General features: G+C 42.3%; 1 protein-coding gene across 6 annotated transcripts in view; it reads left to right on the plus strand.

Moving 5' to 3' along the window:
- Positions 1-24,962, plus strand: part of NBEA (neurobeachin) — an 844,329-nt gene that overhangs the window by 275,042 nt on the left and 544,325 nt on the right. For 5 of the 6 annotated variants that reach the window (XM_074959554.1, XM_074959563.1, XM_074959572.1 and 2 more), the window contains exons 12-14: positions 4,030-4,182; positions 4,653-4,821; positions 24,803-24,882. The exons of the other annotated variant lie outside the window; for it this stretch is intronic. In XM_074959554.1, the coding sequence (XP_074815655.1) occupies positions 4,030-4,182; positions 4,653-4,821; positions 24,803-24,882 (402 nt within the window). The remainder of the gene's footprint in view (positions 1-4,029; positions 4,183-4,652; positions 4,822-24,802; positions 24,883-24,962) is intronic. 6 annotated transcript variants of the gene reach the window in all.

The following is a 24,962-nucleotide window of genomic DNA, read 5'->3' on the forward strand; positions in this document are numbered from 1 at the left end:
CCCTTCGAAGTCCTGATAGGTGTGCACTTCACCCCTCCCACACCACGAGACATAACAGATGCCTCTCTTGCAGGTTGGGGAGCTCACCTGGACTGTTACATGGCACAGGGAGTGTGGATGCCTCAAGAGGCCAAGATGCACATAAATGTCCTATAGTTGAGGGCTGTCCGCCTCACCTGCCTTGCATTCCTCCCCCTTGTCCAAACGAAGCTCATCCAATTACTCTCCAACAACATAGCAGCAGTGATTTACATCAGCAAACAGGGAGGTGCCAGGTCTTTGTTCAGAGTCCATTCACCTGTGGACCTGGTGCATCAAACATCAGGTCATGCTGTAAGCCACATACCTCCCGGGCACCCAAATTCCCTCATGGACACGTTCAGCAGAATGTGCTATATGAGCCACGGATCAGAATTGCACAACACCACATTCCAATTCCTCTTCCATGAGTGGGGCATCTCATGTTGGGACCTTTTTTGCCACTTGTGAGAACCACAAATTTCCCCTCTATTGCTCCAGAGGGGTGGTGGGAGATGACTCACAGGGCGACACCCTTCTCCTTCCCCTCCTCCTGCAAGTCCTCTGCAAGATTCATCAGGATCAAGCAAGGGTGATACTCGTAGCCCCATTTTGGCCATGCCAGTGCTGGTTCATGGACCTCCTGAACCCGTCTGCCCGCATACTGCTCTGCCTCCCCACACAGCTGGATCTCCTCATTCAAGACCAGGGCCAGCTCCGGCATCCCAGTCCCAGCCCTCTTCACCTCACAGCTTTGTTTTTTGAATGGAGCTCAAGCTCTGGCAGGGTCTGCTCCACCCCAGTGCATTGTATCCTTACCCAAAGCAGAAGAACATCCACCATAGCCTGCTAGCAAGTGAAATCAAAGTGCTTCACCTTCCGGGCACACCACCAGCAATACCCACTCATGACAATATCCGTACCTATTGTCTTGGACTGCCTTTTCTTGAACTCAAGATTTTGGGTCTAGCCTTCAGCTCCAGATGCATCTACCTGGTGGCATTCAGTGCATTCCTTCACCCAATGGATGGCATTTCTGTGCTTACACACCCTACCACAGTCTGTTCCCTAAAGGGCCTGCTCCACACCTTCCCATCAGTACAAAAACTCACACTCTTGTTGGACCTTAATCTTGTTCTCACCGCTCTCAGAAAACCACCCTTTGAGCTCCTGGTGATGTCCTTCCTTTTACATTTCTTCATGAAAGTAATTTTCTTAGTGACCATTACCTTGGCTAGATAGGTTAGTGAACTAGTGGCCATGATGGCTGAGCCCCCATATACCATATTCCACAAAGACAAAGTGTCCTTGCATCTACACCCTAAATTACTTTCGAAGGTGGTGCCCGAGTTCCACCTCAGTCAGTGTACACACCTCCCAGTTTTCTACCCCAAACCTTACGCCTCAACTGCGGACAGACTCCTCCACTCCCTTGATGTCTTCAGCAAACCGTTGACTTCCGATCGTTATCATAACTCTTTGTTAGCAATTGCCAAATGATGCAAGGGCCATACCCTCTCCTTCCAACTCATTTCAAAATGGGTCTCTAGGTGCATCCAGGAATGCTACACGTTCAGCAACATGAGGTAACCTTATGTCATCACGGCGCACTCTACCCAGGCTCAAGCAGCCATGTCACCTGTGCCCACTTTCACCTCACGTTACGCCATCGCCCATGCAGCAGCAGCAGCGGACGCAGCAATAGGGCAAGCTGTATTGCACTCAGCACTTTCACCCACATCCTCGCACTCACCCTCCACACTGATCACTGCTCGCCACTCACCCACATTTGGAATCCATATAGGGACCATCATTTGAAGGAGAAGAGGAGGTTACTTACCTGTAACTGGAGGTTCTTCGAGATGTGTGGTCCCTATTTGGATTCCAATATCTGCCCTCCTTCTCCTCTGCTTCAGACCGGAATGCTCAGCAGTAAGAGGGGCAATGGAGGGGCATCAACCCACATGGCCTATTATAACCTTGGATGGAAGCATGAGGCAATGTATGACGCATGCAGGTTAATGGACCCTGCTATGAAACCTTCAGGCACATGGTGCACATGTGCACCCACATTTAGGATTCAAATAGGGATCACACATCTTGAAGAATCTCCAGTTACAGGTAAGTAACCTCGTTTTTTACTTCCCTGGTAAATGTTCCTGTCAAACTTGCAGCTATAGGAGAAGACTTATTATTTTCGATTTCACTTCTAGCCTCACTATTCTTATTGTAGATTTCTCTCCACTTACATGCATATGACTGAATAGAATAGAGAGGTGAATGTAGAGAGATTCTTTTCTGACTTGTGCATCAAATGAACTCTTATCTATGTGTCAGTTGCAAAATGTTTTTACTGGTGGTGATGCGTTATTCCCACTCTCCCTACCCCCTGATTTGTGATCAAGAGGTTGACCCTTGCCTCCAGTTGGCCCATGCATGATGCCAGCCCCCATAGCCCACTTGTTAAATTTTCAAACACCTTCATGCTTCCTCCCATTCTGCCCCTCATACTTCGGAGGAGCTCCCCAAAAACCTGCACAAAGCTACCTGATTATCTACATTAAAAACTCTAATTTGCCATAATGCCTACAAAATAATAGACAACCGTTAGGCTGCTGGTGTGCTGTGACCACTGCCTATCATCAATATTGTCTGATTGTTTCCTTTATACTCCCTTGTCTGTCCCTGTGTCTCTGTCTGTTGTCTTCTGTCTTATACTTAGATTGTAAGCTGTTTTGGGCAGGGGCTATCTTTTCGTTTTGTGTTTGTACAGTGTCTAGCACAATGGAGTCATGGTCCACGACTAGGCCTTCTAAGGTGTGTTTACACAACATTTTGAAGCAAGCCTCCAATATTGAGTTGATAGACTGGGGCTAGTGGGCTTGTGCTAGCACTCTTAAACATAGTTAGAGCTTTGAAATTGCAGCTCAGGCTCTGAAGCCCACCCCACTCTCAAGTCTTTAGAGTCTGAGCTCCGGAGTCTTGCTCCATAATGCTGTGTAGACATACCTCTAGGTGCTACAATAATACAAATGAAGAAGAAAGAACCTATCTTAAGTCTCAGATCTCAGGCTGAGTTGCAGCATTAACAATTAGAAAAAAAAATATTTTACTTGTTAACTGAGAAAATCTGGTATATTCCTTAATAGTACATAGAGCATTAAAAATAACTGATACCCTTACGATGGCATTGTATTGCTGCTCAACACTATTGGTTTCTCTTGTTTACTAAAACAATCAAACAAAAACATGTAAAATGGATCTACATGTCATATCACTTCAAGTGAGAAAATTGCACTTCATCCATGATTTTACACTGTATGCTATGAAATTGAAGGCTTCTTTAAATAAAAAGATAGTAAGAAAGAAAATCAAAACTCAAACTACTCTATAGGTTTAAAAACAAAAACCTGCTTTCTCAGTTTTTTATTTGTGTATTGAGACACCCACTGACTTGAAAAAAAAATGTTCCACCATAAAATATTTAAATAGTTCACAGCACTGAAGAAATGCTGAAGACTTCAAAGGAATTAACAAGGCACAACACTGCAAAGAGTGGAAGACTGACTATGATATGGAGGAAAATAAAATGGAGAAAACAGGAAAAAAAAATAATCTTAGCTGCAGATATTTGAGCATAGTTTCAAAGCAAATATTGAAGTTAATAAGATTCAAACACCTTATCAGTAAGCAAAAAGGAGCATTTAAATATTGACCATTACTGAGATGAATTATTTGTGAACACAGTATTCATCTTTTGAACTGGGAGACTGTATGGACCAAAAAGTAGTTTTCTTCTCTGTGAGAGAGACCAATAGTATGAGTTATGAGAATGTATATGTATTTGTCTGATTTTATTCTTGTCTTTAAGAATAAGAATGTAGCATTTTTACTTGTGTTTAGTAAATACTGCCTTAGTTAAAATCTCATTCAATCTTCCAGCCTTACTCTAAAAGAAGAAAGTGTATTAAGACCGAGTTTACATGTTTTCCGATTTTTTTCTTTGTTCAGTCATCTAGAGTTCATATAACCAGGGCAGTTCTGGAGCAATTTCTGTCTTTTGCAAAATATCTGGATGGATTGTCACATGGAGCACCTTTACTGAAGCAATTGTGTGATCACATCCTTTTTAATCCTGCTATTTGGATACATACCCCTGCAAAGGTATGTATACAGTGTAAATGTGTTGTTGCTTCTTATACTGTAAAGTGACATACACGTTTTCATTTACCTATGGTAAATAATGCAGCTTATTTTTTTTAATGCAGTATTAAATATTTGTAATTGTAAACCAGAGGCAAAAAATCCTGTAATTTGCAGTTTTATATCTAACATGTATACTGAGTTTTTAATTGTTCATCTTTTCTGAGTTAAGAAATATGATTATTCATCCCCAATAGTAATCAACCTGCAGGTTTTTTCATGCATTATGCTTTAAGATGGTAGGAATGAAAACAAAATGCAATACAGCTTTAAAATCAGAAAAATCATGCTTTAAGTAGCCAAAATATGAGCCATGGGGGGGAGGGAAACGCTCATTAGATAATTTTTTTATTCACTTACTGTTAACGTCTCTATTTAATGTGAAAATAAAATTTAACTTTATATTTGTGGGCTATAATTTTATTCTTCAGGTGCAGCTTTCACTGTATACCTATTTGTCTGCTGAATTTATTGGCACTGCTACTATCTACACCACCATACGCAGAGTAGGAACAGTACTACAGCTAATGCACACACTGAAATACTACTACTGGGTAGTTAATCCTGCTGATAGCAGTGGCATTACTCCTAAAGGGCTAGGTAAGTACAATACAGTACAATTCAATTTTATAATAAACTGATTATTCAACTTTCTCATAACGAACTACAATAACAACAATGGAAACGTGAGCGCTTGTGTAGCCGGTAGACAAGGAGTTAGATGAAAGTTGTTAATAGGTGCCAATGTGTGAAACTGGTTTACAGCTTAAATACTATATAAATACTTACTTTTATGAAATATTAAAGGATGTTTTATTGCACTTTATGCATCTCTTTTTGGTTACTTTTGAAAATAATCAATTTTAGGTGTCTTCATAGATACCTGTGCTACATTAAAAAAGAATTCAAAAATTTTGATTTTCTGATTTTTATTAACCTGTCATCCTTCACATGCTATAATTCTGTAGTTCTGTATTTCTGTAATACCTGTCTTCTGATTTGCTGCAGTTTGTAATAATTTTACAGTAATCTCAGAAAAAGCATTTTGCATTGTGCCTGTCTTATAGGCAAAAGAAAACTTCACTACACAAGATTTGACTTTTGCATAGTGATGGACTACTGTCATAGGTGACCCTTAAAACTGTGCGGACAGCTCTGAGTTTTGTCTCTGAGACCTCTAACACTGTATTTTAAACTCAGTAATATTTTCCCTCTACTCTTATCAAAAAATAAAGAGATTAATTTATCAGCATTTAGTTACATTCAGGTATTTAGCTCAGTAAGTAATTAAATACAAAAACCACAATAATATATGAGGCTAAATTACATCTATAGTATGTGTGCATAAACAGAACATCAGATCCTGGTTTTACATACTGCAGTACTCAGTACTCCTGTTGCATTTAATGGACTACTCTTGTGTAAAGCAAACTTTTGGCTCAAAGTCTCTGAGAGCCACTGGAAGCTTACTAATATTCTCTCATCTTTCGTATCCTGCTGACAAACTGAAAACTTAAGGGAAATTTTCTTTCTGTGCTATAATAGTATCACAGTTTGAGAATACACAAATTAAGGAAGAATGTGAAGAGTTTGGAATAACCATAAATTGTCAGGGAGCTGTTGGCTTAATAAGTTTTTTCTGTTTCTTATGTTTATGAATAATCATACAAATGCAGTGATAGAGCATCTCATAGAGAGAGATCCCCACTTTAGAAGTGAGGAGGCAGAGGATCTCAAAAGGAGTCACTACCAGAGCTGGGATTACACCTTAGGATTTCCTTGTTCCCAGCCTTATGCTCATTCCGCTACATGATGCTTAGCTTTCTTTCTATGATAAAATTATAAAAAACCGCAAATGACTTTTGTGTGCTTATATTTTCCATTAAAGTGAATGAGAAGTCTATATTATATTAAATTATGAAAACTACCTCTGGTAACTGGTGATTAAGTATGGAAATAGCTTTTCTATAGATACCCACCTCAGTGGATTCCCACTATTGTCTTGCTTCCGGCATAAGACCAAGTGGGAACTTCAGTAACTTTACAGTTTGGAAACTTTGATGCACCCATAGAGGTGCCTCTTGCGTCTCTGTCAGGTTTCTTAGGATGTAGAACCTTGGTAGTACCAGAGGGGCAGAGGCTGCAGAGTATGATAGGTTCAGGAATTATTGCCATAGATCATCTTACTCTGTTCTGAGCCTGGTGAGATGACTGTGTGGTAAAACCAACCAACCAATCAAACCTCAAACTGATCTTTGTCTACACTACAGATTTCAATGTTGCTATTAGTGGAACACCATCCATTGGGGGTGCTAGATTCAAAATATCAGTGTCTATAAGGCCTAAACTATGGTCTGAAAATGTGTCAAATTAATTCAGGGCTTTAAATTTGATATCAAGGGTTTTTTCCCCTTCAGAAAATCCAGCTCATGCTCACATGACAACTTGTTGTTGACCTAATCTTCATAATGTACCTAACTTTTTTTCGATCTGCTTCAAATTGCAGACTCTGTCATGGGGTTTTTAGAATATGCCAGTCAAGCTCAGATAATACGCAGTTGCTTTCAGTCTGTAGATTTCTTAGCAATGTAGAGTTCAAAGCTACAGGATACTTAACAGTACTTCAGTATTTGTAGAGTGCTACAGTATGTGCTATCAGGCATTATATTTCCACTGGCATCAAGGTGCTAATAAACCTCAGCCTTTCCAAAGCAAGTAATGAGAGATAATTGGATGCAAATTAGCAGCACTAGCATGTTGAAGCCTTTAAAGCCTGTCTGCTAATGAATATGTTGGAAGTTTTATAAGAGACCTTAAAAGTGTAAGTATACCTAATTTTCTGTTTAAATTAAAAAAAAATGATAGTGTCATGCTTCAAATAGCTTATGAAACACTGAAAAGGAATGCAAGAATTTCTAAATTTTCGATTTTATTTACAGTTTTAAAAACTGCTTAACTGATCACAATTTGAAAAAATATAGAAATACTTAGATGGATTTGATATTTTTTTTGTATTTGAATTGCTTCAGTCCATATTAGCTATTCCATTCATCCAGTCCTTTCAAGGCATTGTGTTAAAGTTAACAAATGCTTTAATAATTATTTTAATTTTTTTTAAATCATTCCTTTCGGTCTGTAGTGTTGGATTTATGTCTCAGAGGAATACTTACAGTAAAGGCAGAAGATAATTCCTATAACATAATTCCTATATAAATCTGATGAGGTTCAACAAGGACAAGTGCAAAGTCCTGCACTTAGGACGGAAGAATCCAATGCACCGCTACAGACTAGGGACCGAATGGCTAGGCAGCAGTTCTGCAGAGAAGGACCTAGGGGTGACAGTGGAGGAGAAGCTGGAAATGAGTCAACAGTGTGCCCTTGTTGCCAAGAAGGCCAATGGCATTTTAGGGTGTATAAGTAGGGGCATTACCAGCAGATCGAGGGACGTGATCGTTCCCCTCTATTCGACATTGATGAAGCCTCATCTGGAGTACTGTGTCCAGTTTTGGGCCCCGCACTACAAGAAGGATGTGGAGAAATTGGAGAGAGTCCAGCGAAGGGCAACAAAAATGATTAGGGGACTGGAACACATGAGTTATGAGGAGAGGCTGAGGGAACTGGGATTGTTTAGGCTACGGAAGAGAAGAATGAGGGGGGATTTGATAGCTGCTTTTAACTACCTGAAAGGTGGATCCAAAGAGGATGGATCTAGACTATTCTCAGTGATAGCAGATGACAGGACAAGGAGTAATGGTCTCAAGTTGCAGTGGGGGAGGTTTAGGTTGGATATTAGGAAAAATGCAGAGTTTTGCAGAAATTAATGTTGTGTACGCAGAATTTCCTTTTCCCCACAGAAATGGGCTGCAGTGCTGATGGCTGCCACCAGGGGCCGCTGGATCTGGCAGGGGCCGCTGGGTCTGGCAGAGCCCAGCTCACACACACAAGACACTGCTGGGGGAGGGGGAGGAGGAGCTAGAGGGTTCCTGGCAGCTGCAGTTCCCCGCACGGTCTGAGGGAAGGAGATGGCAGCGTGCAGGAAACTCTACACAACCCTGGAAACAAGTATCAGGCCGTTTCTCCCTGTGGATCCCTGGGCTCTGAGGGGTATCGGGGTGGTGTCTGGACTAGGGATAGACCTGTGGCTGGGGGGAGGAGGCGCAGGTATCTGGGCCAGGGGTGCCCCCCACAGCTGGGCTCTGGGAAGGAGGGGGTGCGGGTATCTGAGCTGTTGGGGCAGGCTCTGCAGCTGGGCTGTTTTGGACATGAACTTTGTACAGACTCGAGGTTACTCCTCCTTTCCTCTGGGAGACAGAAATTGTATCTAAAGGGTATTCTGGAAGCAACCTGTGCCAGGCTCTGATGCATGACACGCAGTAAATTGGCCATCCAAAATCTGGCCAATACCAAGATTATATAGTGCCATGGCTTTATTGGGACCAACCTTCCTGAAGGTCCCAGAGTGGAGCCCCACTGCATGTCTTGAAAAAAAGTAGGAAGTCCTGTTCAGTGCCTGCATTGATAGGCAGGGCACCTTCTCTGGAATTAGAGAATTCTCCCTTTGAGGGAGCAGAGGTGGCTTGGGAGACCCTCCAAGTGCCTTCCCAACCTAAGGAATCCTCCTCTTTTTGAGGTTCTGCAGGGATGGGACTGAAACCCAGGTCTGCAAGGTGTGGGATGGCTGACACCTATATTCACTAGCTGGCAGCCATAGTAGGGGCCGCATGTACTACCACATAGACCCTGTGTAACTAAATCCCATAAATACTGCTTCCGAAGGCTGAACTGACAGCCTCCCTTGTGTCCGCTGATTGATTCAGGCACCCTATTTAAGCCTGAGAAGAGTACTAGGAAGTGTCAGTGCAACAAGGTGGACTCTCTGCCAGCTGTAGTGATGAACCTGCCTCTCAGTTTTCTCTTAAGCTCCTGATCCTGGCCCGTGGCTCTGACTCCTAGTTCCAACTCTTAGTTCCTGACCTCCAGCTGTGTCCTGCAGCACTGTTCCTGACCTCTGACCACCACTGCTCCTATCCGTAGGTCTGAATTCCCAAGCTGCAGTCATGACACTCTTCCCCAGACGAGGTGGTCTGTTGATGATTTTTGGACCTCCCAAGAGCTGCTCTGGAGGATAGCTGAAACCTTGGAAATTTAGATGGTAATCCAGGAGAACACACATAAGCCATTCAATATCTTCAGCTCCTCTATGTCCACAAGCATTGCCTTTCCAGTTAATGAGGGGTCTGTGGCACACCCCGCTGTTACTTCCATCAACTTCAAACTGAGTGGAAAAGAAATACCAAGTTCCATCAAAGGGTTTGACATTTCTATGCACATCCAGTGCTGGGATCACTTGACTTTTCTGTCGTCCAAGAAAAGACCAAATCCACTGAGGGAACAGCAAAGTATGATGACCCAAGAAAATGGACCTGTTCATTCAAAGGCTTACTTGTTAGCCTCCTTTCAATTCCATATTATAAAGTACAAGGACCTGCTCATGAAGTAAAAGTTTTAATGTGGGAAATAGTGACCTCCGTCCTTTCTACGTTCCATCAGCAGTGCATGGAGGAACCAAGAGACACTTTTAAGGAGGGGCACATGGTAGCCAAAACAGTACTACAAGTAGCAGTGGATGATTCCAATATGGTTGTTTGATCCAGGGTCATATCCTTCCTGCAATGGTCTGAAATAAATCCAGGAAACAATATAAAATCTGTCCTTCAAAGGCATGGATCGATTCAGCTCCTTAATAGAAGAATCACTCCATTCTGTCAAGGATTGAAGTGTAAGGCTGAGATCCCTGGATATTTAAACTCCAGCACTTGAGCATAAACCCTTCTGGTACCAGCCTCCTCGAACAACATCTTATTCCCACAATTGCTAATTGGAATACCTGCCCAGAAAGTGATCCCTTTACTCTAGGAGTAACCCATCCTTCTCCCCCATCATGCACCTAGCCCCATCCCAGAGGCAGCAGGTTTTGACTAGATGGTAGAGGGCTATACCAGCACCTTCCCACAGCTTTGTCCCCTTCCACTGGGCATGGTCAGAGATTATAGCTGATAAATGGATGCTGGATATCTTCATCCATGGCTACGATATCCAATTCCTTTTCCATTCCCTATACCTCTTTAGAGACCATTCTCATGAGAGCCTGTTGTAAAAAGAAATGGCCTTGTTGCTTTGTGTAGGAGCTGTGGAAGAGGCTTCTATTTTCAGTATTTTTCCTTATTCCAAAGAGAAAAGGGCATGCTAATCCTAACCTAGATTTGAGGATACTGAACAAAATATATGCTGCCTCAGATTCAGGATGGTAATAATGCTTGCCTCCATTATCCCATCACTTCAGATTCGGGATTGGTTTGTAGGTCTTGATGTATTTGACTCCATAGGAAGTACCTGAGGGTCCTACAATAACTAAATCGTCACTATTATGAGCACCTTTTGAACTCTCCCTGGCACTGAGGTTCTTTACGGGATGCCTCACTGTAGTGGTGATGCATCTAAAAAAAGAGGAGTACTTGTGGCACCTTAGAGACTAACCAATTTATTTGAGCAAAAGCTTTCGTGAGCTACAGCTCACTTCATCGGATGCAGCTCACGAAAGCTTTTGCTCAAATAAATTGGTTAGTCTCTAAGGTGCCACAAGTACTCCTTTTCTTTTTGCGAATACAGACTAACACGGCTGTTACTCTGAAACCTAAAAAAAGAGGGTGTCCATATCTAGATGACTGGCTGATCAAGGGAGATCACATCAGGAAACTCCAAGTCTTAGTTGCTCCCTTTCTCTGTTCACCCAGCCTAGCCTCCTGGTAAGTACATCAGAAGCAGGAAGCCTGTCAAACAATCAGTGGGGCCACTGGGTAATTGTGGGTACAAGGAAGACAAGACCATTGCAGAGAAGCTAAATGAATTCTTTGCATCAGTCTCCAAGATGGGATATTCCCACACCGAGCCATTCTTTTTGGGTGACAAACCTGAGGAACTATCCAAAATTGAGGAGTCCATACAGGAGGTATTGGAAATAAATTAAACAGTAATAAGTCACCAGGACCACATGGTATTGACCGAAGATTTCTGAAGGAACTCAGATATGAAATTGCAGAACTACTACCTGTGGTATGTTTCAGAGTAGCAGCCGTGTTAGTCTGTATCCGCAAAAAGAAAGAGGACTTGTGGCACCTCAGAGCCTAACAAATTTATTTGAGCATAAGCTTTCGTGAGCTACAGCTCACTTCATTGGATGCATTCAGTGGAAAATACAGTGGGGAGATTTATATACACAGAGAACATGAAACAGTGGGTGTTACCATACACACTGTAATGAGAGTGATCAGGTAAGGTGAGCTATTACCAGCAGGAGAGTGGGGGAGAAAAAACCTTCTGTAGTGATAATCAAGGTGGGCCATTTCCAGCAGTTGACAAGAACGTCTGAGGAATGGGGGCGGGGGGGAATAAACATGGGGAAGTAGTTTTACTTTGTGTAATGACCCATCCACTCCGTCTTTATTCATGCCTAAGTTAATTGTATCCAGTTTGCAAATTAATTCCAATTCAGCAGTCTCTCGTTGGAGTCTGTTTTTGAAGTTTTGTTGTTGAAGTATTGCCACTTTTAGGTCTGTAATCGAGTGACCAAAGAGATTGAAGTGTTCTCCGACTGGTTTTTGAATGTTCTAATCCTTGATGTCTGATTTGTGTCCATTTATTCTTTTACGTAGAGACTGTCCAGTTTGGCCAATGTACATGGCAGAGGGGCATTGCGGGCACATGATGGCTTATATCACATTGGTAGATGTGCAGGTGAACGAGCCTCTGATAGTGTGGCTGATGTGATTAGGCCCTATGATGGTGTCCCCTGAATAGATATGTGGACACAGTTGGCAACGGGCTTCGTTGCAAGGATAGGTTCCTGGGTTAGTGGTTCTGTTGTGTGGTGTGTGGTTGCTGGTGAGTATCTGCTTCAGGTTGGGGGGCTGTCTGTAAGCAAGGACTGGCCTGTCTCCCAAGATCTGTGAGAGTGATGGGTCATCCTTCAGGATAGGTTGTAGATTGTTGATGATGCGTTGGAGAGGTTTTAATTGGGGGCTGAAGGTGATGGCTAGTGACGTTCTGTTATTTTCTTTGTTGGGCCTGTCCTGTAGTAAGTAACTTCTGGCTCTGTCAATCTGTTTCTTTCACTTGAGTAGGTGGGTATTGTAGTTGTAAGAATGCTTGATAGAGATCTTGTAGGTGTTTGCCTCTGTCTGAGGGGTTGGAGCAAATGCGGTTTTATCGTAGAGCTTGGCTATAGACAATGAATCATGTGGTGTGGTCTGGATGAAAGCTGGAGGCATGTAGGTAGGCATAGCGGTCAGTAGGTTTCCAGTATAGGATGGTGTTTATGTGACCATTGCTTATTAGCACCGTAGTGTCCAGGAAGTGGATCTCTCGTGTGGACTGGTCCAGGCTGAGGTTGATGGGTGGGATGGAAATTGTTGAAATCATGATGGAATTCCTCAAGGGCTTCTTGAAACTACAGCATTTGCTCAAGAAAGTCCCTGAAAAAGCACAAGGTCTATAAAATCATGAATGCTGTGGAGAAAGTGAATAAGGAAGTGTTGTTTTCTCCTTCACATAACACAAGGACCATGGGTCACCACATGAAATTAATAGGCAGCAGGGTTAAAACAAAGAAAAGGAATTACTTCTTCACACAATGCACAATCAGCCTGTAGAACTCATTGCCAGGTGATGTTGTGAAAGCCAAAAGTATAACTAGGTTCAAAACAGGTTTAAATAAGTTCATGGAGAATGGGTCCACCAACAGCTGTTAGTCAAAATGATCAGGGATGTTTCCCCTGCTCTGGGAGTCCCCAAGCCAAATGACCGGGTATTGATCACTCGATAATTGTCTGTCTTGTTTATTCCCTGTGAAGGATCTGGCATTGGCCATTGTCAAGAGATAGGATACTGTCTAGATGGGTCATTGGTCTGACCCAATATGGCCATTCTCATGTCCTTATGATATGTTTATATGAAAAACAAAAAAAATAGTCACTTACCCCATCACAGTTCCTAGGGGCCAGGATAGATTCCACAACAGCAAGGGCTGTCTTACCACAGACAGATAGCTTGCACTTCAGTCATAACTGTACACTATGGTGTATCCAGAGACAACAGTACATACTTGCCTCATGTTGTTTGGGCATATGTCCAATGTACATATGTGATGCTGCTTGCCAGAGTTTGCCCAAGCTCCCTACAACTCTGGGTCAGGTAAGTATACTCCCCCACAGAGCATCAATTGAGCACAATTTTAATCTGGTGTTTTGCCCTCACAGTACTGACCTGGTGGCTGCACCCAGACAATGCTCAAAAGGAGTGTCATTCATGACCCCATTGCCATCCAGTGCATAAGTCACAGATGAGTCTTGGGACCCCATATGGACCACCCTGCAGATACAGGAACATGAATCCCAGAGGACATGAAACTGCACATATGTCTTGGAGCTCAGAGTCTTCAGGCTCACATGCAAGGCATTTTTTCTGATCTTATAACATTCTGTAGAGTAGATGCAGACAAACAGTACCTCAGCAATATGCCATATAAGCAAGGGAGTACCATCTTTTTCTCCCTCTGCATGGAGGCAATCAAACTATGGAGCTGTTGCTAACTGCATGGCATAATCCAGATAGCTCTCCACCTTCTGGGAGCCAAGAACATCTTGATAGATTTCCTAAGCAGACAATCTGTCCTGAACCAGCGTGGTTACTGCTGAAATCCATAACCAAGTCACTATTCCATCAATAGAAATGATAGACCTGTTTGCCAGCAAGCACACTGCTGAGTGCCCAAGCTTCTATTCCAGAGGAGACGGGAGCCACAGGATCCGTGCCAGACATTTTCCTTTTGTAGGGGAATCAGGGCCGCCTTTACGCCTCCCCCTGGATTCTGCTAATCCCCAGGATCATTGCCAAGGTCAGATGAGACCATGACACATTCATTTTCACAACTACCTACTGGCGAAGCAGCCTGTTGTCCACACGACCCCTGGTCCGGCTCCCTGGCCACCCAGACCTGGTGTCACAAAATCAAGATAAAGCATTCCATCCAGACCCAAAGTTGCTGAAACTGATGGCCAGGATGCTGACTGTCTGAGTGCCATGGAAAGGGATGGCCACTCACACACTGAGGAAATCTTAGCACAGAGCAAGAAGCTTCCACGAGGAAAACGCCGCCAAATGGAAAAGGTTCTTGATATGGGTGGCCCAATACAGCCTAGAGCTGGTGCTATGCACTGTGTTGGGGTAACTTCTGAACTTTGGAGACTTTGGTGCAATTATCTGAGTCCTGGTTTGATCTCTCCCTCGGTGCAAAAAAGCATTGCCAAAATAGGTTAAGAAAAGCTGGGGTGGGAGAACTGCATCTCAGGAACCCGTCACTGACCGTACCTTGTACTCCCATGAAGCACACCAAATGTCAAGGCAATTCAAGTAACATTACAGATCTTAGAGCACTTAGAATAGTCAAACTTTAAACAGAAATCTGGTCTTAACCTTAAACTACAGCAGAGCTGCCATTCTGCTATAATCATACTCTGTTCTGATGAATCTAATGTGATAAAATGTCAAGACAGGAGATTTTCACAAGGTTGCATATTTATAGCCATAGTATATAAAGATATTTAGCAGTAGGCAATTGAGAGTAAGGTTCCTAACAGTTGTATTCCTTCCCTCTTAAATTATTTTTCTGTGGAAATTGTAGAAAAGATGATAGTTAACTCCTTTCTATTTCTTTATGATGGATGGTGCACTTTAATCATGGTATTACAAATTGAGTATTTCTCAAGTTGCCCAGGAAACCTCGGTGGTATGTTGCTACCATTTACATTTTTATTTGAAGTTCCACCATTTCAAAATGTGTTTATATGAATATTTAAAACAAAATCAAGGTAAGGACTTATTAACAGTGAATCCCTGAACGTTGCAGTTTAAATTAAATTAAAAATCTTAACGTGTCCTGGAAAGAAAAAATGGTAATGGTGATATAAGCCTATTAGTTCTCCAGTTATCCATACTCCGTTTTTCCTGAAAGGCACTAAGTGATACCTGAATTTTTAATGTCATAAACCTGCAAAGAAAAGCTTAAAAACTTATTATTTTCCTCTATGGGTCACTCTTAATAAGTAATGGCTGCAACAGCAATACATTGATTTGGTGGTACATCCCTCCCCATCCTGGCTACTAGCCATTGATGGACCTATCCTCCATTAAGTTATCTGGTGCTTTTTTGAACCCTGTTAGTCTTAGCCTTCACAACATCCCCTCGCAATGAGTTACACAGGTTGACTATGTGTTGTGTGAGGAAGTACTTCCTGTTGTTTGTTTTATACCTGCTGCCTATGAATTTCATTGGGTGATCCCTCATTCTTGTGTTCTGTGAAGGAGTAAGTAACATCTCCTTATTCACTTTGTCTACACCAGTCAAGATTGTATAGACCTCTATCATACCCCCCCTTATTCTTCTCTTTTTCAAGCTGAAAAGTCCATCTCTTTAATCCCTCCTCATATGGAAGCTGTTCCATACCTCTAATCATTTTAGTTACACTTCTCTGTATCTGTACCAATTCCAATATACTTGAGATGTGGCATTCGTATCTGCACACATTAATCAAGATGTGGGTGTACTATGGCTTTATATAGAGGTATTATGATATTTGCTATCATCTTATCTATCCCTTTCCTGCAGTCATCTGGTACAGAAGCTGATTTAAATGATAGGTTACGTACTACAGTTAGTAGTTCTACAATTTCACATTTGAGTTCCTTCAAAACTCTTGGTGAGTAACACCTGGTCCTAGTGACTTATTACTGTTTAATTTATCAGTTTGTTCCAAAGCCTCCTCTAATGACACCTCAATCTGGGACGGTTCCTCAGATTTGTCACCTAAAAAGAATGGCTCAGCTTTGGGACTAGTTACTTCTGTTACAATCACTTCTGTATGCCTCTCTGGGGAGAGTTTTAAGGAGAGACTACACTTCTGAGTGTGAACCCCACCTTTTGGGGGGCACTTTTCTCTTGGAAAATTAAGAACAAGGTCTTATTTCTCAAAATTATTGTGAAGCCAGTCAGTCTATCCTTAGATAACTAAAGACAATGGGCAAAATAATTTTACTTCTGGTCAGGTGAAACCTGTTTAGTTGTTGTTAATAACCAGCCAGTTTATAATTGTACAAAGTAAGCTATCTTAACTGAACTTAAATCAGTTACTTAGAGGAAGCCATGTAAGGATCTGCCTTAAAACAGGCCAATTACAAATATTGAGAAGCTTAAATCCATTAAATCCCACTATTTCTCTGCTTACCGCTGTTGAGCCCTGTCTCCTGTCCAGCAACATATGGTCTAACCATGTGGGGATAGATTCACAAAAGGACTAATGTGCCTAGCTCCCATTTTAGGTACCTAAATTCCAGAATCAGGCCCCACTGGGATTCACAAAGCCCCAGCTCATCTGCCCCTGAATGTTGTAGGCACCTAAATTTGCTCATTACCTACATTTTTTGCAGTAGAAGTTCCCTAAGAATCTCTGTTTCTGCTTGTGAACGTCCACATTGCAACCCCACACCAGGCATCTGTGAAACCAGAGTGATTCATGTACCAGGAGAGATTGAAGGAGCCCCACATCAGACTGAGCCATAGCCCAGTGTCAAGGGCACTCACCTGAGAAGTAGCACATCCCAGTTCAAATCCATTCTTCCTCTCATATGGAGGGGGGACTTGAACTGAGTGTTTCCTACAGGTGAGGTGAATACCTTTACCACTGGATTAAAAGTTTTATGGGGTAGATCCCTGGCTTCTTGCTAAAATTGGATGGGTATCTCATGAAGATAGGGTCTGCAGTTAGGAATCCCAAATGAAGGGAGGTGCATCCCTGCAGCCTGGGCTTAGGCACTTACCTCCAAAAGAGAGGTGGGGTTTAGGACACATGCCAGCTTGACATCTTCCATTGGCCGCTTTAGGTTAGGGCCCTATCTCCCTCCATTCCATGTATAGGGAAACTAGGTACTAAATTCAGGCTTTGTGAAATCCAGTGATTTTCTAGGCACCTAAATGATAGGTGTCCTTGTGCTTAAGTTTCTTTGGGAATCTAGCCTTTGGTGAATACCTGGAGAAACTGTCTGTATTTTAAGTTGCAATAGTATTTTCATATCCCAATAAAACCTTTTAAGAATTTTAAATCTAATCCTTTGGCATGGTCATATTTAACTTTCTCTTACAATCAATGTTGAAATATTGGGGAGGTTTCCTTGGGTTGGTTTCTTTGTGAATCCTTCTCTATTTTTGCTGTAGAGGTGGGCAGGATAAGTGCTTGCTGTTTAAGCAGGGTAGCAGCGGGCCTGTGGGTGGGTGTGAGGGATGTGAGTTTTTATGCTTTTCTTCCTATTTTCATGACATTATAGAAGAACACATCTCTTTCAGACTTACTTAGATTCAAGTTGGTTGCCGTCACTTTTTCATTGCCTCCATGCCTTAGGTAGTTGGCTTAGGTGACATGTTCAGTTTCTGAATATGCAGTCTGTTTGATGAATATGCATATTTTTGTTGCCTTTCTTCTTCCAATTACATTTGTTCTTTTATGTAAAAGTTTTTATATAAACAACACTGAGAAAGTCTTCAGCTTAAATAGTTCTCAATGCAGTTGCTGATTCTTTAATATTTTTGAAGCAATTATTTTTCTTGTCTTCCTGAGTTGGGTGAGTGAGTTGCTTGAGTGCTACCAGTAATTAATTTCCCATTAATACAAATATTCTATACTTAAATGTCTTCTTACATTTGTAATTAGTTTAGCAAGATTATTTGATTCCATGTTAATAGATAAAGCATTTTACCATGTATCTAGCAATGATACTAGGAGCTCTGTATTTATCTAACATATTTGTAAGTATGTATTTCACAAATGTGCTTGCCATTTCAACATTTAAGAAATAACCTAGAGGATTAAAACATTTCAAACTACACATCTTTTTCCTGGAGTTTTAAGGACACAGAGGGTTTTATTTGAAAAGAGAAAAAGGGGAAGAGTGGGTTGGTGTAGGCCTACTTTACCCCTGTGTTTTATGCTTTGATAAGGACTTCAGTGTTGCTTCTCTTTGAAGTCCTTCTTGCGTTTACCAGTTGCAGTCTTTACAATTAAAAGTCCTATCAAATATTTTTTTACAAAACATCAGTCACAATAAACAAGCTTACATCCATTTTTCAAAACGTAGAATAAAAGAAATTGGCATAGAAAGTTAAAAGGTTTTCTGGCTAAGGAGGGGTTGTCTTCCTAACATTTGCTTTTCAGTGGGAGACAAACACCCCCCTGGAATTTCTTTTATTAGCTTGTACACTCTGTAACATAACTAGCTAAACATCATACACCTCTACCCCAATATAACGCGGTCCTCAGGAGCCAAAGAATCTTATTGTGTTATAGATGAAACTGTGTTATATCAAACTTACTTTGGCCTTGAGCATTTCCGTTATTAATAGTCACTTCCCACCCCCTGACTGACCCCTCGGAACCCCCAACCCATCCAACCTGCCCCTGCTCCTTGTCCCCTGACTACCCCCTCCAGAGACCCCCCCCCACGCCTAACCACCCTTCCCAAGATGCCACCCCCTATCTAAGCCCCCCTGCTCCTTGTCCCCTGGCCGCCCCCTCCAGAGACCGCCCCATCCCTAATCACCCCCAGGACCCCAGCTCCTACCCAGCCTCCCTGTCCCTTGACTGCCCCGACCCCTATCCACACCCCCGCCCCCTGACAGGCCCCCTGGGACTCCCACGCCCTACCCAATGCCCCCGTTCCCTGTCCCCTGACTGCCCTACCCCCAAACCTCCAAACCATCCAACCCCCCCGCTTCCTGTCCCCTGACCGTCATGTTCCCCCCCCCCCCCCGAGATCCTCTGTCCTTTATCCAACCCCTGGGCCCTGGCCCAGCACCCTTAAGATGCTGCTCAGAGCAGCATGTCGGAGCCAGACACGCTGATGTGCTGATTCGCCGGAGCACTCAGCCCTGCCACCCAGAGCACTGCTTTAATGCGTTATATCCGAATCCATGCTATATTGGGTAGCGTTCTATCAGGGTAGAGGTGTATGGATTTTTATATTCAAGCATCCTGGCAGCTATGTATTAATATTCAGTAAATGTGTAAACAAGTTCATATCTACCTAATATTAAAAATAACTTGTAATAATTGAGATCTGTCCACCACAGAAAGAAGTGAGAGAAACAAGAAAAAAGTCTCATTTCAGAGGACAGGCCACCTCTTTTATTCTCAGTGTTACTAACTCTCTCAAATTTGTAATAAGTAACATGATTTTGGCTCCTGCTTCAAGCCATCAGATGAAAAGCTCCAGTCTTCCCATGACTTACAAGTAGCAAAATCAGAGAGAGACTTTTCTCTACTGGTGCCCTGTAATCTAAGGGAATGTACAAACCTATAAACCGTGAACTCTCGTCCACCTCTTTTGCTGTTAATGGGCCATTCACAACCCTTATTCTGAACCCAAAACTTCATACTGTTACCTTGGGGAATAAGAGATGCAGGGAGGGGGATTACTATCATTCACCCATTTTACAGATGAGCAACTTGCATAAAATCTGTTCTGGCATTTCTGGTAATAGAACCCATGTCTCCAATCTGATGAACCCATGTCTGATCCACTTTGTCACATAATCTTACAAAAAAAAATTAAATTAGGTGTTTCTGAGACCTGCACTAACCCGCTCTGGTTCTGTCACCTCTGGTGGAGAGGCCACATGTTAAGGATTAATGATTCTGGTATTGCTTCAATGCTAAAAAGTATAGTTTATTAGCCTGAGGCTCATGCTTTTTAAATCCAGAGGCCCCATGGTCAATCCCAGCAGAAGACCCAAACAGAGGGGTTGTTATATTTGGTTATGCTGCTCATAGCCAATAGATCACATTGTGATCCCAGATCCAGGAATAGAAGCTCAGAATCCTGATGCCGAGCATTCTGCTGTCTCACAAATACTTATGCAGTATACTGACAAAGTATGTGTTATATCTCTCTCTATGTACTCATTCACACACATGTTGTCCATCTTACTATCAAGTACTCCTATGTTGCTGAAGGAGAAGAGGTGTGTGCAGTCGTTCTGAAGGCTGTTTATCAAACCCTGCTGGTGACCCATGTGGGGATGAAAAAATATGCACACACATATATGTATACAAGTTAATGTGAGGAGCCTGAAGTAATTGTTGGAATGATTTCATATTGCAAAAAGTATTTAGAAGTGAATTTGGGTGTTGTGCTAATATTTTTCTTGTTGTGTTTTTAGTGTTTATATTTGGGGTAATGGGAGCTGTCCCTTTAAGAGCAGGAGGTGGCAACTTATTATAGAGTGTGTTTGAGACTCAGGCAAAATCTCTCCCTTACATTGCACTATCTCCAGAGAGTGGAAGAACCTGCCTGTGTAAGCTCCAAAAAGGTCAGCATGTGATTTAATAAGCTTATCTTACCAGAAAGTAACCCTCATTCTCTAAAGTGTTACGTTAGCATTTACTGGGCACTGGATGCCTCAGGACATTGCTAATGAGATATAGAGCTTTTCACCTGTAGATCACTAGTTTGAATCAGGTTCAGCTCAGCAGAGATTAAAAGTTACTCCCATCTAATGGAAGTTTCATAGCCACTAAATGATTTGAGTTGCCTGGTCCTAGTGCCAGCTCCCACGTGACACAATCTAGTGCAAAGCATGGGATGAATTTATCTTCTTTCAGGCAGGGACTGCCTCTTGCTACAGACTCTAGTACAGTAGGACCCTTGTTTTGTTTGGGTCTTCTATTGAGAGGTCCTGCAGCAGGAATCAGAATTGGACTACTCTTGATAAACTTGTGAAAGATGACAACACTGTAATTGTGTCTCTCACATTGGAGACAGGGAGGATGATTTTTAAAAAGTCAGAAAATAAACCATGGTTTAACTTTTGGCTCAAAAACTGAGATTATGGTGGTGTTTTGTTTTTGTTACCTCATAATCTTTGAGGTCTGACTTATTATTTTTGAACTCTGGGGATGGCAGTACTACATTCCAGAAAATAAGGCTGTGTTTGCATTAGTCCCCCTACTAGCATCAAAGTCAAATGAGACTCATAAAAGAGGCAAATTTACAGCAACAGAATCCAATTTACTTAGCTTCCCTACTTTCCAGTATTGTTGTACCCAGTCTAGTATTAGGCAGCTGGTGTGCTGTAACTGCTGTGATCATTGCTTATTCTGCTGTTCATAACTATCTTACTGTTCCCTTGTGCTCCTCCCATCTGTTTGTTTTATCCACCTGTTGAGTCGTCTTGTTTTAAATTTAGATTGTGATCATCTTGTGGCAAGGCACCTCCTCCCTCTTGCCAGACTTAGCATTTCCCCCTCTGGCAGTGCTGGGGGCTATGGTAAATCAGCCCCACTCTGGACAGTGGGTGTCTTCCTCCTCTGTTATTCTCTTATCAGTATTTTCAAGGTAGGCCTCCAGGCAGGCACAAGGAGTGCTCCTCCAGCAAACAAAAAGAAACCAATTTTCAAACACAAAACAAAGGGGGACACTTCCCCTGCCCCCTCGCTGGGCATGGGGGTGCAGTGTTGTCGACCTGTTGTTAGCTGAGGTGTCAGTCCTTTCCCTAAACAGGGCACTCAGTTTTGGTTGTTTCTGTAGGGAGAACTGCATCTCACCCTGGAGAAGCCTATATCTGTGCTGCTACTAGCCCTGCAGCAGCTTGTCTCTCCCCCCTGCTTCTCTCACCAGAGGAAGGGTTTTTAAAGGTTTCAGGCAGTGCTTTATTGGGTTCTGATGTCCCTATTTGACCTGAGGTAATCCCTTCCCAGCTTATAGGAAAATGGTCCTTTATCATTCTAAGGCTAACATATCTGCCTTCCACCACTCTTGCACCCCTGCCTTGTGAGCCCTTCCCCCCAGGCATCGTCCCCCTGTATACCTGGAGCCAGCTGTGCGATCTGCAGCCGGTTCACTTTCAAACCGTGCTGAGGGCACATACGTACACACTCATGCTCCATACTCTCCATATCCTCACCCTTGTGTCCCACCCCAATACTAAGTGGAGGAACCTATTGCCATCTGTTGTGGGTAAGGAACCCCAGTGGGCTAGTCTGTATTCCAGCCCGGTCCCACGGCCTGCAGAGGATATCAGTTGGTGCCTCCCTCATGGAGCTGTGAGAACAGGCATGTACCTGGCGCGGTTCACCTCTATACCTGATGCCTGTTCCTTTTGCTGCATGAGCGAGACCCTGGCACACGCCTACCTTGAGCGCGCCTGGTTGCCGTCCCTTTTCCAGCTCCTCTTGGACCTGCTTTTGCGGTTCTGGCTGCACTTCTCCCCCCCAGCTTCTAATTTATGCACACCCCATCCATGGCCCCATGAAATTGCAGACCTCTTCGTCAACCTCCTGCTAATGATGGCCAAAGTGGTAGTCTATAACACCTCGGAGAGCATGTTGGCTGAGGGGATGGGCTGTGACTGTGGGCCCTATTTCCGTTTCTCTCTCCGTTCACATATCTGGTCAATGTTCCTCTGGACCGTGTCTGCTGGCTTCCTTGACATCTTTGAGGAGCAGTGGGTGCAGTCCAGGGTTCTCTGCTCCGTGTCCTGTTCAGGTTCTGTACTTTTGACCCTTTGACCTTCACACCTGTCCTTGTTTTTCTCTTTTGTTGTCCCCCATATTTATTTGAGTTCCAGCCTCAGTAGCTCCTCCCCTTAGGCTGCGGAAGGAGCTGTTAGCTGCAGGCAGGCTTGCATCCGCCCACTTCCTGGAACCAAACAGAACCACTCTCTTGCAGTTGCCTAGCCTGACTTTGACCTGATCTGTTTTGGATAGGAACAGTTTCTGTTCTGTTTGTATCATGCCTACCACAGAGCCTTAGCCTCTCGGCAACCAGAATACCAATAATAAGTAGTAGTAAACTGTGGAAGGAGGGAATGTTTTTTTCAGTGTTTGGCCTATAACCTGACCACAAACAGAGTTTTGATCATCATCTGCTAAAACATTGAATGGCTCACCCACATCTCTAGGTATGTTAACATAGGTATTGGAACATAAATATGAAGCTAATCTTTCTATGAGTAGGTTCCCAGTACCTGTTAGTTTGGGACACCTTCCTGCAAATCACTCCTTAAAATCTGTTTCTCCTAAAAATTCTTCCTGTCTTTTTCTTCTCCTCGGTATCACACCCTTGGCTGTCTCCCATGATTTAAGTTTTGTTTTGAGGTTCTTTCATTATAATCTCTCAGGGGGAGGTTCAGTGCCTTAGTCTAGACTTTGGAGAGAATACTGCTTCCACAGTGTGGAGAAGTAGACTAACACTACTCCGCCAGTGGAACTCATGTGGGTTGACATGGAGAGGCATGAGGAGATGCATATATCTGAAGTAATTAGGGTTATGCTTTCTGACCATAATGCTGCAAGTACATAGCATATAGCATGGTAGGACTTTTGGCTCGGAGCACAGTATCACTGTAATAATTCATGCGTCTGTTGATGTAGTTTCAGGCTACTACCTTGAAATCCAAATTCATCTCTGCATTTTATGTGGGAAGAGGTCAGTTGCATGATAGCATAAAACATTCACGTGTATAAAAATATTTTTCTCTTTTTAAAAGGCTCCTTCTTTTGGGTTGGATCTAATAACAATGTCCATATCTTCAAATATCCTGTGTAAGGCCAAGAGTATATTTCAGACAAAGACCTCAGAGACTAGAAAATGTGCTTCACCGTGGTTCTTAATAATGTTTTATCCATGAAATGGGACAGAAATATAGCCACTGAAATAAAGAATGTTGTTTTGTGCAAGTTAAATTGTTCCTGAAAAAGTAAACTAGGCTATTTTATTTATACCACACAAATTGTGTGCTAGGCATCACCAAAAAGATGGGAAAGATGCAAGGGAGTTTTCCAATTTAACATACAATAAATTTAGTATAAGAGAAGAATGGGGAATCAAAAAGAAGAAAGGACAAATGAATAGACAGTGATGTTTATTGCATCTTATTGTTAACCTCCATTGAGTTTTTTAGATTTCTTTTTTATAGTCTGTTGTTCGAATGGAGAAATACTGGTTATAAACTATTGTAGACAATGTATTTTTAGGTGGCATGGATCTATTATTTTATTGAGCTGCAATTTCTCTTTGATTATGTAGGATTAGTCTTTCATGCAAGTATTGAAATAATCAGGTTAGAATTTTTTTAAAAAATCCTTCTGTATAGTGTTCCATCCAACTGGTATAACTTTGATGGCTTAGTTATTGTTAGCCCATAATAGATTTTCGTTGCCTAACATTTGATGTTTCTGTGTCTCTGTAAAAACTGTCATTAGTTTTTCATTGAAAAGGAAACATAATCACATAAGGAATTTTGGTTATACATAATATAATTCTGAAACGTTTATATGTTATCATTTGCAGATACTAACTTTCATGTAGTTAGTACAGTACTCAATATACTGCAAGAAATGCAATCCCTTGAAAATGCTGCTGGCAGTAAGAGCAGGCACATATAGTACATTTAAAAGGTGGTGTTTTTTATTTCTTCCAGAGGGTCCTCGACCATCACAGAAAGAAATCATATCACTCCGAGCATTTATGCTTCTGTTTTTGAAACAGCTTATATTAAAGGTAAAATAATCTTATTTGAGAATGTTACAATTGAATAAATGTAACAAACTCAAAGGCCCAAGGTAGATATTTAATAGTTT

This window comes from Natator depressus, chromosome 1 (assembly GCF_965152275.1).
Source record: "Natator depressus isolate rNatDep1 chromosome 1, rNatDep2.hap1, whole genome shotgun sequence".
Taxonomy (NCBI): Eukaryota; Metazoa; Chordata; order Testudines; family Cheloniidae; genus Natator; species Natator depressus.